We start from the raw sequence: 15,788 nt of genomic DNA on the forward strand, positions 1-15,788 counted from the left end.
GTTTTGAGGAGTTCCCTCGATTACTTATGGATCCTTCATCAGATCATCACTTTTCTGAATATAATACCAAATTGGGATGATACCCTATATACCAAAAGAAAAATTTTGAAAATCGGTTAACCAACGGCGGAGTAATCGTTGAATATAAGAAAACGAACATAATACCTCCCCCATTTTGAAAGTCGGTTAAAATTGTAGCCTATGTGTTATTTATTTAATATTTTAATCAGCACATGAATTGAATAACAAAATTTTTTTCAAATTAATCGTAGCACCATCTGTCAGGACAAACTAAAATTGAAATAGAATAATATTGAATGCGATGATAGCGCCGTCCGCCGGATCTAATGTAAAACATTCCAAAATCAACAACTCCTTATAAATAAGAAATTAATTGAAAAAACATTTTTCAGTAGACCAAACTGTAAATCTAAACCATTCTCGAATCTCCACGAACACACACAAAAAATTTCATCAAAATTGGCCAAGATAAGATAAATCCGTTCAGCCGTTCTCGAGTTTTAGCGAGACTAACGAACAGCAATTGATTTTTATATATATAGATTTATCTTTCGATTTCTATATAGTCTTATTAAAAAAATAATCGGACAGAGTAACAACTTAAGTTAGCTAAAATAAAAAAATAATCGGACAGAGTAACAACTTAAGTTAGCTAAAATTGTGTTTATTTATGTACTATGTATTTTGAGACTATGCAATTTTGTCGCGTTCGCGATTCACTTTCACTTTTGTTGAGTTTCAGAACGCGATATTAGGTCCTCCAACGCGCACGCGAATTTGAACTTTATGCAGCGGTAATAAATTACAAATTGACTCTCCATTTTATTTAGAAAACGTTTATATGGGAAATAGAAAAATGCTGTTTTGAGGATTTTCCCGGCAATTATTCCAATTTTTCTCACCTTTTAAACCTTCCCTAGACCTCCACGAATAATTCAAGACCAAGATAAGATAAATCCGTTCAGCCGTTCTCGAGTTTTAGCGAGACTAACGAACAGCAATTGATTTTTATATATATAGATATTATAAAATCCATACTAACATTATAAATGCGAAAGTATCTCTGTCTGTCTGTCTATCTGTCTTGCTTTCACGCCAAAACTACTGAACCGATTGCAATGAAATTTTGTATACAGTTATTCTAGAGTCTGAGAAAGGACATAGGCTACATTTTGATGTGGGAAAATATCGATGAAAATGAATTCGCATTGCGCGTGGCCAGCGCTCATCCCGGGGGTCCTGGGTTCGAGTCCCGCAGGCGGAACAAAAAGTTTTCAATGTTCCTGGGTCTTGGATGTGTATTAAAATAAAATTTCAAAAATCTTAAACATATTTTATGTATAATATTATAAAAAATCCAGAAATATATCGATGCAATGAACATTTTAGTTCTAATACGATTCAACAGATGGCGTTTTATTTTTTACTTTATTGTAACACTAGCTGTTGCCCGCGACTTCGTCCGCGTGGACTTTAGTTTATAGCGCGCGGTGTCAACAAAATGTGTCAAATTTAAAAACTTTTTAAAACCCTGGTAAGTGGTACCCCTCTTAGGGCCGCGCTACACCGGAATGGCAGCGCTGAAAGTGCTCGCCTCGCCGCTGCCATTCCGGTGTAGCGCGGCCCTTAATTAATCAAAATACCCAAAAACAGCTGTGCAGTGTGCACATAATCTATACTAACATTATAAATGCGAAAGTATCTCTGTCTGTCTGTCAGTCTCGCTTTCACGCCAAACGCCAAAAGTATCTCTGTATGTCTGTCTGTCTGTCAGTCTCGCTTTCACGCCAAACGCCAAAACTACCGAACCGATTGTAATGAAATTTTGTATACAGATAGTCTAAAGCCTGAGAAAGGATTTTTTACTGGAAAAAAGGGTTGTAAGGGGGTGAAAATGCGTAAATTTGTTCAAATTAAGTTAGTTCCAACAGTTTATAATATATGGCGCCGTGCGTCTTCTACATCGCGCTGACGCTTGCTCAAAAGTCTTTCTAGAAGACGTGGTATCATCTTACATTTAAGTTTCGATTTTTTTCGATTGTTATATCTATTCTACGGTATTAAATAAGTCAGTACTTGATCTGTGCAGTGACGTAACCTTAAATCTATCAATGATAAATAGTTTATGGGTAAAGTTGTGTCATTGGAGGGCTAAATAAGCTTTAAAATTTGGCATAAAATATAAAGTTTAATATAAAAAAATGAAATACTTATTGTGTGCACACTGCACAGCTGTATTGATTTAAGGGGTACCAGGGTTTTTTTATAAAAGCTTTTGACACCAATTTTGTTGACATCGCGCGCTATAAACTGAAGTCCACGCGGACGAAGTCGCGGGCAACAGCTAGTAACTTAATAAATAATAAGTAGGTAATAAAATAATAACTTAATAAATAATAAGTAGGTAATAAAATAATTACTTATATTATTTTAATATTATAAAATATTATGTAAAAGTGAGTTTATTTCTTTGTTTGTTACTTTTTCTCGCCTTTTATTTATTTATTTCGAGAATACCCTTTAAAAACTTTTTCTTGTCTACATTTACAAAGTAATTATATGCTGTGAATAAATATACAGCTACAGCTGTTAGCGACTCAACATCCATTTTGAATCGACGCGACGACGGCGACCCTGCCGAGCCGCGACGGGAGTCAGCCGCGCGCCGCGATCACCGCGTAAAAATAATATTAATTACTTATTTAGTTAATTCTCTTTAATAGACTTATTTTTTTTTAATTCTAAAATGGGAAAAACTCAATCGCAAGAAGAATTAATAATAGCTCAAAATGCCGCGGGTGGTGTAAATTCGGCGGACATTGAATTAATTCACAAAAGTCTAAGTGGAAATAATACACTATTGACTGTTATTGTGGTCCTACTGGTTTTGGTTGTGGTTGCTGGACTTTACATACTGTACAAAAAGTGCCACATCCAATGGGTCCGGCAAGAGTTGGCGAGGAGCGCGTTTAGGCGATCAGGAGCCAGACGCCCCGTTCGAGCGGACTAGCCCAAGGAAGTCGGAGTGTGAGGGATCTACTGGAGTAGGCGTAGGGAGTCACCGAGTCAGGACACCCAACACTTCGGTCAGCGCGTTTTCGGCGGTACTCTCCCCAAAAATTTGGACTACGTGACTCCAATTGGTATTTTTAAATATTAATTTGATAGGTAATATTATAACGGTTGACCTATTAAAAATAAAAATGTTTATTATTGATTCTAATGTAACGTAATTCATGCACTATTGTTTAAGTGTATTTTATTGATTTTATTTTATAAATGGAAATTATCGATATTTGTGATGAGCTAAAAAGCGTAAGAGTAAATTTACTTAAGGTAAGTAAAGTTAGAAGGACTAAGATATTATTAGAAAATAAATTACAACAAACACAGATTTTATATGACGAATATATTTTAAAACGAAAGGAGCACGGACGTAAAAAAAATAGAAAGGAGTTAGAAATAATAATTGGAAAAGGAGATATTAAGGAGGATAAAAGTTTAAAATTATTTAATATTTGTGAGGAAATAGAGAGAAATTATAAGCAAATTGTGGACTTTTGTATTGCGAATATTAATGTGGTAACCATGGCTGAGTTTGAGGTGAAAACTGCGGCTTCTCTTCTCCCTGCTATGACAAGAGAAGAAGACGTCAGTAAAAAATTAATTGACGCTCTAGAATTTTATAGGCAAACAATAAATGATAGTCAGGACTCAGGAGCAGTTATTGGTTAATTTTGTTTTAAAAACTCGTTTATCGGAGAGTGCGAAATTACGTCTTAATTCTACCTATAAAACATGTAAAGAACTTATTTTGGATATGAAAAAACATCTTTTAACCAAGCAATCTGCAACTGCTTTACAAGTAGAAATGATGAAAACCTGTCAGGGTTGTAATTCTATCGAGGACTTTGGTAAAAAACTAGAGGATCTTTTTGTTAAGTTGACAATTTCGTTGGAAGTGACGAAAAGGCTAGGGTTGCTGAGGATTCCTCTTCCGCTTCCTCATAATGAGGAAGTTCCGCAATATTTTGGGTTTCTCAACCGCTACCGCATCCTCAAAAATAAAAATTAAAAAATCCTCTTCCGCTATCGCTTCCTCAAAATTTAAGAGGAATTTATGACGAATTTCACTGTGCATGCGCGTCGCGAATCCAATCATGGCAACGCACACGCCAGAGCCAGAGAATTGTATCATTCACTCATCTTTTTTTTTGTGTGCGTTGTTGTGTATTTTTAGCTTGGGAAAATTAAGGAATTCAGACCGAATAATTCGTGTAGTTTTGAAAGTTGGTACAGTTGTTCCTAAAGGTGTCCAGATGAATATACTAAAAGTCTCCGAGGGTGGGACAAGAGCCTGCGCGCGGTGGAATCAGGGGACTATACGTTACGCCGATTTACTGTATCTGTCTCTAGGTCCAGTTAATCGAGGTAACGTATTCCCGTGATTCTTCCTTCAAAGTTGATCCTATTTAAATTTATTCTTTTTAAATATCTTCAGGAAGAATGAGTCTATACCACTACGTTTTTATTTTATCGTAAACATCTTTCAAATTTATTTTATGGTCGATCGATTGGCGGGGTACGGTGCATTATTTTTTATTTATTAGTAAATTTAGAAAAAATCTAACGTAGCTTTAACAGATCATAGTACCCTACTTATTGTATAAAAATCATTTGTCTAAACGCATTGTCCAGGGAGTAAATTGGGGAATACGTTTGTATGGAAAAACAGTGCGAGCGTACCCTTTTAATACTCTGTATTTCCTAAAGTAATGATCGTTTGATCGTACAGTTTGGACGTAATTTATAGTAATGTAGATAATTAAGGTAGAAGTCACTAAAGAGATATTTTAAATAATTTTCGAGTCACAAGCAAAAACCTTGAAAAAGAGACCTTTCCCCCCCTTCCCCACCGCCGGCTCTTGTCCCACCCTCGGGGACTTTTAGTATATTCATCTGGACACCTTTAGGAACATCTGTACCAACTTTCAAAACTAGACGAATTATTCGGTCTGATCGTCGATTTTGAAACTAATTTTCTTAGACTAGTTACTGAACTCCTCCTTAATTGTGGGACGGATTTTGATGATTCTTTAGTGTGTGTGTTTTGAGAATGATTTAGATTCATAGTTTGGTCCACTGGAAAATGCCCTTTTAATTAATTTTTGTGTAATGTACCTATGTACCTAGTTATGTACAGACAGGACAAAGACTTTTGGGTTGGGTCCGCTAGTATTTATAATTTCCTATCATCCTCTTCCTCATCCGCTTCCTCATCCGCATCCTCTTCCTCATCCGCATCCTCTAAATTTGCGCGTGAAAATTCCTCTTCCTCCTCCTCTTCCTCATAATCACTTCCTCAACAACCCTAGAGAAGGCTTATGAAATCTTACGCCCCTTAAATGAGAAATTGGCGGTGAAAAGATTTACGGGAGGCTTGCGAAATAGTCGACTTAGCACTATTTTAGCGGCCCGAGATACACGCATCTCAAGGATGTAATCGGAGCGGCGAAGGACGAGGAGTCCTCGCGAGCGGCTGAACCCAGCGCTGCGGACCAGGGGGTCGGTTCTATATATATATATATATATATATATATATATATATATATATATATATATATATATATATATATATATATATATATATATATATATATATATATATATATATATATATATATATATATATATATATATATATATATATATATATATATATATATATATATATATATATATATATATATATATATATTATATGCGTGAGCCAACACAACAAAGGTAAGTCTTATTTTTATAAGCAGCGAGGCTCATATTATAATAGAGGCCGAGGCCGAGCCCGAAATATTATGATGCCACCTCGGTCGAGTCAGTGGCAAGGAGCAGCAAGCCGGCCTCCCCGGCGGGGCTCTAGACAGGCCCCCATGTCCTCTTTTAGAGGTCGAGATTTTTATGTACCGGGTAAGGAGTTCAAGCCTCCGACCCAATTTTTTCGAGGCTAAGGAATCTAAGGATAGCATTGACCGTAGTTTTAATAATAGTAATAATGGCCGTGTTCGTCGGTGTATTTTTGGACAAACCTTTTATTGCGCATGTCCAAAAGATGTCATGGCAACGCCATAACATCAACATAACCCCCGCGTTCCAGATGACGTTAGAAACGCTCACGCTCAAGACCGTAGTTTTTCCCGTTCCACTAGCATGTGAGCGTCAGTGATACAAACCCAAGTGGAACGGATTATGTATCGTTTTGAGCGTTTTGAGAAAAGTTTAAAAAAAGAACTATATTTTTTTATACATAGGTACAATAAACATAATATATACGATAGGTACAATGAACCGAACTTGGATATTATGATCCTTTTCTTCAAGTCGTAAATAAAAGTAATTTTATTGTTTATAGTTACATTTAATTTAAAAATACATAATATTATATTTGTTAGGTTTTTAGTATTACATTTTTTTACTTAAGTAATCATATTATAATATAGTTAAACTTTTATTATATTTGAGTTTTCACATTGAATCATATTTTAATAACAAATCCACATACTTTGAATATTGACTATAATAATTGTCACAATATACATATAAACGTTAGGTAACAATACCGCATAATGTTTAGTCAAGTACGAATAAATCAACAGGTATAGGAGAGATGAAAATTAGTATTAATTATTATAATATTTTATAAGAAAACATTTGACCTTTCATTTAAAACAATTTATTTTCCAATCAAAATATTTCATTAAATGTTATTTAATTTATTTAAGTTATATAAATATTATTTGTAATGAAATAATATAAAGTTTTTTTTATCTACTCTCTCCTGAAAACTTTCCGAACATAGCTTTCGCGATATAGTTACGTTAAAATTAAAAAAAAAACTAGAACGCCCACTTTGACCCATCTTCGTCGAGGGTCGTTTTGAGCGAAAATGATGACGTCATGAGTGACGTTATAGCCGCGATCAAAACGACCCCGGTCGCCAAAGGGAACGGCAGAAGGGGACGTTTTGAGCGTTTTGGTCAAAATTAACGTCATCTGGAACGCAGCCAACATATATACTAGTAATCTGTGACCTAAGTAGTTTGGTTGCGTTACGTCAAACCCAGCTGACAGATCACAATTAACATTGAATTGACATATTCGACCAAATAACGTTGGTCTGTCAATTGCATAGGAATCAACTTCCTCGATGGTACAATTTAACTTGACTTTATGTAATATATCCTTTTCATTATGAGATTTAAGTAAATAAGAGTTTAATATAATTCATAATAAACGTTTCTATAGTCTGTCAAGAAAGTGAAGAAATTATAAAGTGGCAACATCGTAGTGTCATCCATTTCAAATTAATCTAAGAAAAAGGGGATGACACTACGATGTTGCCACTTTTAAATTTCTTCACTTTCTTGACAGACTGTACCTATTTACATAAGTTTATCAAAATAAATAGTCTTATTGTCATAATAGGTACATAGTAAAAAATCTGTTGAAAAACAACAACAAAATTATGCTGTACGGATCCTGCCATTCGCCTTTACTTGGCCAAGCCACCGATTTTGACTAATATGTAGAGGTTTTAGATTCTTCTCGTGCGGCTGACACATTATAATATTATTATCAAATATTTTACCGTGCTTTAGTGTAAAATTAAGGTTTTTAGATTTAGGGCTGAGTATGTAAGGTTAGAAACTTGGCTCTACATGAGATCTCACTACTTTTTGACAAAACGAACTATAATATTATTATGTTCTCATCTTGGCAACATTTTTACATGAAAATATTTTTGGTGGGATTTCATTTTTTTTGTAAGTTTACGTTTACGTTGTTTTTTCTTTTAGTTCAATTTTTAGGGTTCCGTGCCCATAGGGTAAAAACGGGATCCTATTACTGAGACTTCGATGTCTGTCCGTCTGTCTGTGTCCAGGCTGTATCATAAGAACCGCTTTAGCTAGACTTCTGCAATTTTCACAGATTGTGTATTTCTGGTGCCGCTATAACAACAAATAGTAAAAACAAAATAAAGGAAATATTTAAGGGCGACTCCCAATCCAAACATTAAGACTCTTGAAATTTACACAAAATCCTTAATTATATACGTACTTACTTTAATATTTGATAATAAAATTGAAATAAAATGAATAATTAAGGGGGCTCCTCTGATCAAGTGAGGTGGTATACAGCTGGCCTGAGCTCACGTGATCGATTTCAGCTGTCGTATGTACAGGGTGTAACAAAACAAAGTAATAATACTTATGTGCATAGCTGGGCACCGTTAATCAAATAGTTAACTTCGTTAATCGTTAATCCGTTAAAAAAAATGTTAGCTTCGTTAAACGTTAAAGCGTTACATTTCGGACGAATTAACGCAAGTTAACGTTAATCGTTAATCCGTTAATATGTATAATATGGCCTTGTTGTAACTTATATCATTACGTTAGTGTACATACAAAACCTGTTGGTCTAAGGTTTTGGAAGTTAACATATTAGGGACAAAACAAAATACTTCTATAATTATTGTATTCTACCTAACTAAATTATACTGCACTCTTCTTTATCAACATGCAAATGATTTATAATAACAATAAACAAATCACTCTCTCTATAAGCACCAGCGCTGAGTTATAAAATGATAAAACGAAACAAATCTCTTCTCACTCGCATGCGCCTGAAAATGTATCTACATAGTATTTTTGTTTCGCTGCTGCCGTGCCGCGGCGCCGCTCTGCCAGCCCGTCCGGCACTTGTCGCATCATACTACCTGTCTGAACCTGTTTTCGCGCCGCGCTGTGGTGCCGCGCCGTGCGGTTAATAGCAGGCATTGGATTAACGATTAACGGACTTCTGCATAATAACAGAAGTTATCTAGTCCGTTAATATTTTTAAAAGTTAATCCGTTAATCAAAATGTTAACTTCGTTAATTAACGATTAACGGATTAACGAGTTAATGCCCAGCTATGCTTATGTGTGTATGTATAAAGATGCGCGTCCACTGGATCGAAATCGGAGCATACGCAGCAGACGGATTTGTTGCCTAAACCTTGTGGATTAAATCAGTTATATTGTTTTGTGTTTATTTAGCTATGTACAATATTTTTTATTAATATAAAACATTTATTTGAGCTTATTTTTTTTTTTATTTTTTTTTTGTTTTTGGTATGTTTAGAGTGGAAGGTTTTGCACATAAAATTTTTAACTTTAGTTTCAATTAAAAAAAAAATGGTATTTTTTTTTTCTTCTAAGTCCGACCTCTTGTAATGGCGGCTCTCGACATAGGCGAACGCGTTGGCCAACGCGTCTGCAGACGCGTTGGCCCAATGTGTAGAACGGGCGTTCGCGCGTTGGCCAACGTCTAAATACCTACGGCCAACGCGCGAACGCCCGTTCTACACATTGGGCCAACGCGTCTGCAGACGCGTTGGCCAACGCGTTCGCCTATGTCGAGAGCCGCCATTACGTAGTATACAGTGTTGCCAATTGAGCATATTTTATGCTAAATTTGGCATATTTTTACGTTGTTTAGCATATTTATTTGTTGTTTAGCATATAGCATATTTTTTAGCATATAATTATTGAAATAAAAATTTAAGCATGAAACAAACGATCCGATACAACTACTAAGCGTGTGTTCTAAAACAGAGTAATAATTACTCTGAAAAGAGTATTTATTACTCATTATTATCACTACCACATTCTAACGCCGAAATTGAACGCGTTTTCAGCCAAATGAATAAAGTTGAAACTTCGCAACCGTTTGTCAGTGAAAACTTTAAACGCTATTTTATAATTTTTAGAGAGGCCTAGAGAGGACAAGAAAATGCTGTTATTCTTACTCAATTCCGGATAACATTCCGCTATATAGGTACTAACTACTAAGGAGAGTTAGAGTTTACATGTACATCAGCAGCATCAGCTATCGATGAAGAATAAGATATTAATGTTTTGTTCGATAACGTAATTGAAAAAACATAAAATAAATTGAGATTTTGTTGATAATTAAAGATTTAAAATTAATAATAACGTTTTTTTAGACTTTGAAAAGTTTTAGCATAATTTTATAGCAATTGGCATAATTTTGGCAAATTTTTAACGGCAGTTTAGCAAATTTTGTATGAGTCGTGTTGGCAACACTGGTAGTATATGAGTTATATGACATTCTCTTTGTTAGTCTGTGCAGTGAACTACAGTCGGACGTCGGTCATACAACTCATACAAAAAAATATTAAATCAGTGAAAGTAATTTGTATTGATTTTCGCATAAAATCTGATAATGGAACCAAATCCAGTAATTATCGCTGCGACCGCTAAACAAACTGCTTCTGTAAGTCCAATATCTTCTATAAATTAATTGATTCACCTCGCAAGTTAATGAATTACAAATAATTTAAATGTTTGTTTTATTTATTTTCAGCTTATATTTTTACACGGTCTCGGTGACACTGGGTTAGTTCTTATCAAGTTTAATAACATAACTTTATAAAAACCTTATCTAATTGTACTTATTATTATATTGTAGCCATGGTTGGGCCAGTACAATTGCCGCAATCAGGGGATCTCACGTCAAAGTTATCTGTCCCACCGCGGCTTCAATGCCAGTAACATTGAATGCTGGCTTTCGAATGCCGTCTTGGTTTGATTTGCGGTCATTAGATGCCACAGGCCCCGAAGATGAAGAAGGTATAATAAGGGCGACTGGGCTAGTCCATGGATTAATCAAAGATGAAATAAAGGTAAGTTTAAGTGAAGCCTTAATATCTCTATTGTGGGTGTTGCAGACACAATAGATTTTCAAATGATATGCGGCAGCCGGCTGCCGCTTTGGGATTGGTGGGTTAAAGGATATAATAAATAAAAAAAATAAAAAAAAATAAAAAATAATGTTCATTTATTTTTTAGGCTGGGATTCCTTCTAACCGTATAATGCTAGGTGGTTTCTCACAAGGAGGAGCGTTGGCTCTGCATGCTGCATTAACATATCCTGAAGCATTGGCAGGTGTAATAGCGCTGTCCTGCTGGTTACCACGACACACTAATTTCCCGAATGCCACCAAGACCAAAGATATACCGGTAAGTACTAATATTATACAATGACAGTCAAAATTAATGTTCAGAATATAGCTATGGCATCTACGAATAATAAAAACTGAGGAAAAGTAAACTTTATCAACTAAAACTTTGTCAAAAAACATGCGCGACAATACTTGTCAAAAAAGTGTACCTTAGGTACACATTTCAATACATTTGCAATATTTAGGTGGCCTTGAGCGGTATCAGGCTGATGTTACATGACAGATTAAAAGGAACCAAATTTAAAACTGTAATATGTATGTATGATATGGGAGTTACGTTTCCTTATTTTTTATTATTCATAGTATGGCATTTTATAATTTAAATCATTATTTAATATAGGTTATTATCTTTTATGGCCAAATTTAAAATTTTAAATAACATAAAATATTTTGCATATTGTGTATATTGAGGTATTTTAATTTAAGTGAAGTATAACAGTGATTGAATAATTTTACATTCAAATTAGGGTATTGTTTGTTAATACCATTTTCAAATACTTATTATCATATTCTGAAAATAACAGTCAACTAGACAACCACAAATTAAATTAGATTAGTTTTAGCACCTTCATTGTGGCTATCGCGAACACAATAGATTTTCAATAGTTATGCGGCAGCCAGCTTTATGTGTTGGCAGATTGATGGGTTAAGAAACAATCTATAATTTATTAAAAAGGGTGTAACTGACGTACTCAGAGACATTAAGTTATGATTAACCTGCAATTAAATCTTCATTTAATTGAAGGTTAATCATAACTTAATGTCTCCGAGTACAGTACAGTAGTTTGACAGATAATGTATGGGGTTTATGTCAAAAGTTTGAATTAATTACATTTAAGTAATTAATGTTCCACTCTGAGTGTGGCAGTTAGACTAATTAGTACTCACATACGATTTTGCTCGCTCATTTTACTCAAAATCGAGTAATAATTACTGTGTGGACCCCAAACTCACAGCTCGAAGGCTCGCATCAAGCCAGTTTGAAGGCTCACATCGAGCCAGTTTGAAGGCTCGCATCGAGCCGGCTTGACGGAATTAAATATATCGATTTAGGCGCTTTGCAGATGACGGGGCGGGCGGGTCCCCGATACATAGCGAACGATAGCACAATGGGAATCCTATATTACCAATGCACACGGCGGGCAAAAAGACCCCGCCGCTGGTGCCCGGCGGGCACTGGCGGCGCATGTCCGCGGCTGCCCGCCGTGCATCACACAAACCGGCGGGTGTACGCGGCGTGCAGTCATCGACGGGCGTACGCAGCGAAATGGACCGGCCCGCCCCGCCCCGTCGTCTGCAAAGCGACTTAGAGTAAAACTATCGAGCAATGCTGAATGTGTGGACGAAAGCCCGAGCCGCGTGTTCTCAGGATACCGTTAAAGAGCATAGTTATATACACTATGGCTTTCCGTGGGAGCTTACTAAGCACTTTTTTGTCGATTAGGTCGAAACCCGGAGATTTGTTGTTTTCGACATTTTTTATGTATTAATAAGTACTTCTTTAGGAGATGTAGGTTTGATTGGTAGATCTAATTGGAGGTCTTGTTGGAGAATATCTCTTATTTCAGCGGTCCGCAACCTTTTTGATATTGCGACCCCAAAATTAAATTTTATAATTAGTTACTTATATTTTTGAACAAATACGTGTAACCTTTGTTTGACCTTCAATGGCGTTAAATTAGCAATAAATTCGACCAACATTACGTTTCGAACTTTTGGTAAGCTTCTCGTATCACCTTTCACATAATGAGAACTTGCATTTGACGAACCAGCCATTATAAATAAGATTAAAAGGAAATTTAAAACATATGCAGAGGTCAATTGGCGGCCGATGATGACGTCAGAGCGAAACTTTAAAAATTTATTGAGAAAAAACTAGCCAATGAATTTCAAAATTATTTAATTTATATTCTTAAAATACCCTATTTTAACGAAAAAAAAATATAAAAAGTACATGTGATTTTTACAATACAATGCTTAAACGTGCTAACTGACCATAATGATCAGATTATTAATTATTTATTTTTTACATGGTGTGAGATTAGTAAATATGATATTATCTATACAACTCACTGTGTCACACACTCTTGTCGGCTCATCAAACAAATAAAAAAGGTTATACGATTTAAACAAAAATGTGAATCTAACCGTATTGGAGTCTAAGGGCCTGTTTCACTACTGCCTGATAAGTGCCGGATAGACTATCCAGTATCCACCAATTAAATTGACAGGTATAGTATGGAGAATCTGTCGGATAGCCCATCTGGAACATTATCAGGAAGTGGTGATACTTTCTGATAAAGGGCCATATTAGGCCATTCACAACTTTTTTGACAGATTCTCCATACTTGATCTGTCAGGTTAATTGGTGGATAGCCTTATCAGGAAGTGGTGAAACAGGCCCTAAAGTCGAATAGGTTAATTTTAAAACCTCCACATATTAATAACCTTTTTGTTAGATGCACATATTTTTGACAATATTTGTTCCATAGTTTGTTCAAACAAATCGCATAACCCTGATGGAGGCCTGTATACGCTAATAATAATAAGCTGACTTAACTCTATGCAGGCCACTTCTATTATCCGTTCGATAGAAAGACTTACAATATCTTTATGTTACTTATATTTAAATTTTTTTAAGAGCCACCTCTGATGGCGTTTATTCTACTGAACGAACTTGCTACTTGGTGATCATGGAAATCGAAAATGAGTTTGTGTTCTGGAATCTGGAATACAAATAATAATATCAATATTAAATTCTTTCAGAAACAACTCAATTTCAAGCTCTTTACCTACCATTCTAAATTCTGATGCACCAAGTTAAATACATACTTATTACTGTTATTAATTTTCCTTGTATTACTTTTGGTAGGATTTTGTACAAGTAAACTATTTGTGCAAGAGGCATTCTCTATTGTCTTATTATAAACATAATTTAAATAATTTGTTGGATAAATGCATATTTCAACTTGTTACTAGTACACTGCTCAATAGAAGCCGTATTAAATTTTTATTATTTGGAATATTTTCCAAGTTGTTACTCAATGTCATATTATTATAACTAAATTAGTGCTCAATAGAAGCAGCTGCTGTCTTACTAGCCAAGTACTTGGCTGAGTTCAATTACAAAAATGTTGATAGCATACTTGCTAAAAATAAGTCTTCAAAAATAACAAGATAGATAATATCTACCTAATGTCAACTTAAATTTTTTATGAATTAGAATATTGTTAATGTCAATTATATTAATTTTGTTATTATGTGCATATAAAATTTATCCCTGCAAATATAATAGGCTGTTAAGCTGATACCTAAGTTTGTTTTCCTGAGGCAACCTTTGCAAGGATAAATTTTATAGGGATAATTTTTTACAGGGGATTTGTAGAGAAATTTTTTTCTTGTTACACCCTGTATAATTTATAATCAATTATTGTCGTACATAATTTTGTCTTTATCAAGCCTAAAGAGATTGTGTAGGTATTGATATAAAATTAATTGCAATATTATTATTATATAGAGATATATTCAAGTATTAGAAGATAATAGTTATCCATATTGCATAATATACCTGAAAAAGGATCTGATTACTACATCATACTTTATTTGTTTAGATTTTTCAAGCTCATGGTGATTGCGATCCTGTTGTGCCATTCAAATGGGGACAAATGACGGCATCATACTTGAAGACATTTATGAAGAACACAGAATTCAATACCTACCAAGGTCTGTCACACAGCTCATCTGAGATAGAACTTGAGGACATGAAAACTTTTATTCAAAGATGTTTGCCTGTTACAAATTAATAATTAATTAACAATACTACCAATACACTTTAAAGACAGGCTAATGAAATTACTTGTATAGTTTGATTAACCTTTTGAACGCCACTATCACTTTATTATTTACGATAAGCTACAGAGTGGTCAACACTCTTATTATAAATACTCTTTAAATTTTGTAGCCTATTATAGGATTCCTATGGTTTTATGCATAGGCACATTAAACATTATAGTAGGGGAGGGGAAGGTGCTAATTTTGTAGTCACTCGAGCGTCATGGAGACCTAGTAGGTTTTTTACATTAGGTAAAACTGATGAAAATATAATAAGAGCGTTTTTTATTTTAGCGGTGGGTTCAGAAACTGCAGCCATTTTAAAGTTTTGAAAAAGAAGGGCTAAATCATTTAGTTTAGTGCAAAATAAAATATCTGCGAAGCTCAGCTAGGAAAATATGAAGCTTTATTTTTTTATATTTTAAAATGTCCCTAAAGGCTTACCTTACCTTTGAATCGTCAGTGCTTTATATGGAAGCTTCTTTAGGGTATACTAAACATCCCCTATCTTAATCTGCCAGATCCGATGACATTTCTATATATATATATATATATATATATATATATATATATATATATATATATATATATATATATATATATATATATATATATATATATATATATATATATATATATATATATTTTTTTTTTTTTTAATCCACCATTTGAAAAATCTGATTTCTATACCATGATAACTAGACACAATATGTCGGAAGCCTATACAAGCTTAATCTGACACGCTCGAGCTAGTCCCGAAATCCCCTCTTCCCCTCCCCAACTAATAGTCAAATTATGTTATATTTTTGTAGACTACACTAAACTGTAAAGTTTGGCATTCAAAATGATATATTTTT

The 15,788-nt window shown here is 34.5% G+C and overlaps 1 protein-coding gene across 1 annotated transcript; it reads left to right on the top strand.

Annotated features, from left to right (window-relative positions):
- The first annotated feature begins 10,208 nt into the window (after positions 1-10,208).
- LOC121738963 (acyl-protein thioesterase 1) lies at positions 10,209-15,011 on the top strand. Its single transcript, XM_042131252.1, has 5 exons — positions 10,209-10,352; positions 10,443-10,474; positions 10,548-10,761; positions 10,928-11,098; positions 14,712-15,011. Exons 1-5 carry the CDS (start codon positions 10,302-10,304, stop codon positions 14,901-14,903), a joined length of 660 nt encoding a protein of 219 aa, XP_041987186.1. The 5' UTR covers positions 10,209-10,301; the 3' UTR covers positions 14,904-15,011.
- The last annotated feature ends 777 nt before the right edge of the window (positions 15,012-15,788 follow it).

This window comes from Aricia agestis, chromosome Z, assembly GCF_905147365.1.
Source record: "Aricia agestis chromosome Z, ilAriAges1.1, whole genome shotgun sequence".
Taxonomy (NCBI): domain Eukaryota; kingdom Metazoa; phylum Arthropoda; class Insecta; order Lepidoptera; family Lycaenidae; genus Aricia; species Aricia agestis.

Coding starts and splice junctions, on each gene's coding strand:
- LOC121738963 (XM_042131252.1), top strand. CDS start 10,302: ATGGAACCAAATCCAGTAATTATCGCTGCGACCGCTAAACAAACTGCT. Junction 10,475..10,547: donor CACGGTCTCGGTGACACTGG/GTTAGTTCTTAT, acceptor ATTATATTGTAG/CCATGGTTGGGCCAGTACAA. Junction 11,099..14,711: donor CCAAGACCAAAGATATACCG/GTAAGTACTAAT, acceptor TTATTTGTTTAG/ATTTTTCAAGCTCATGGTGA.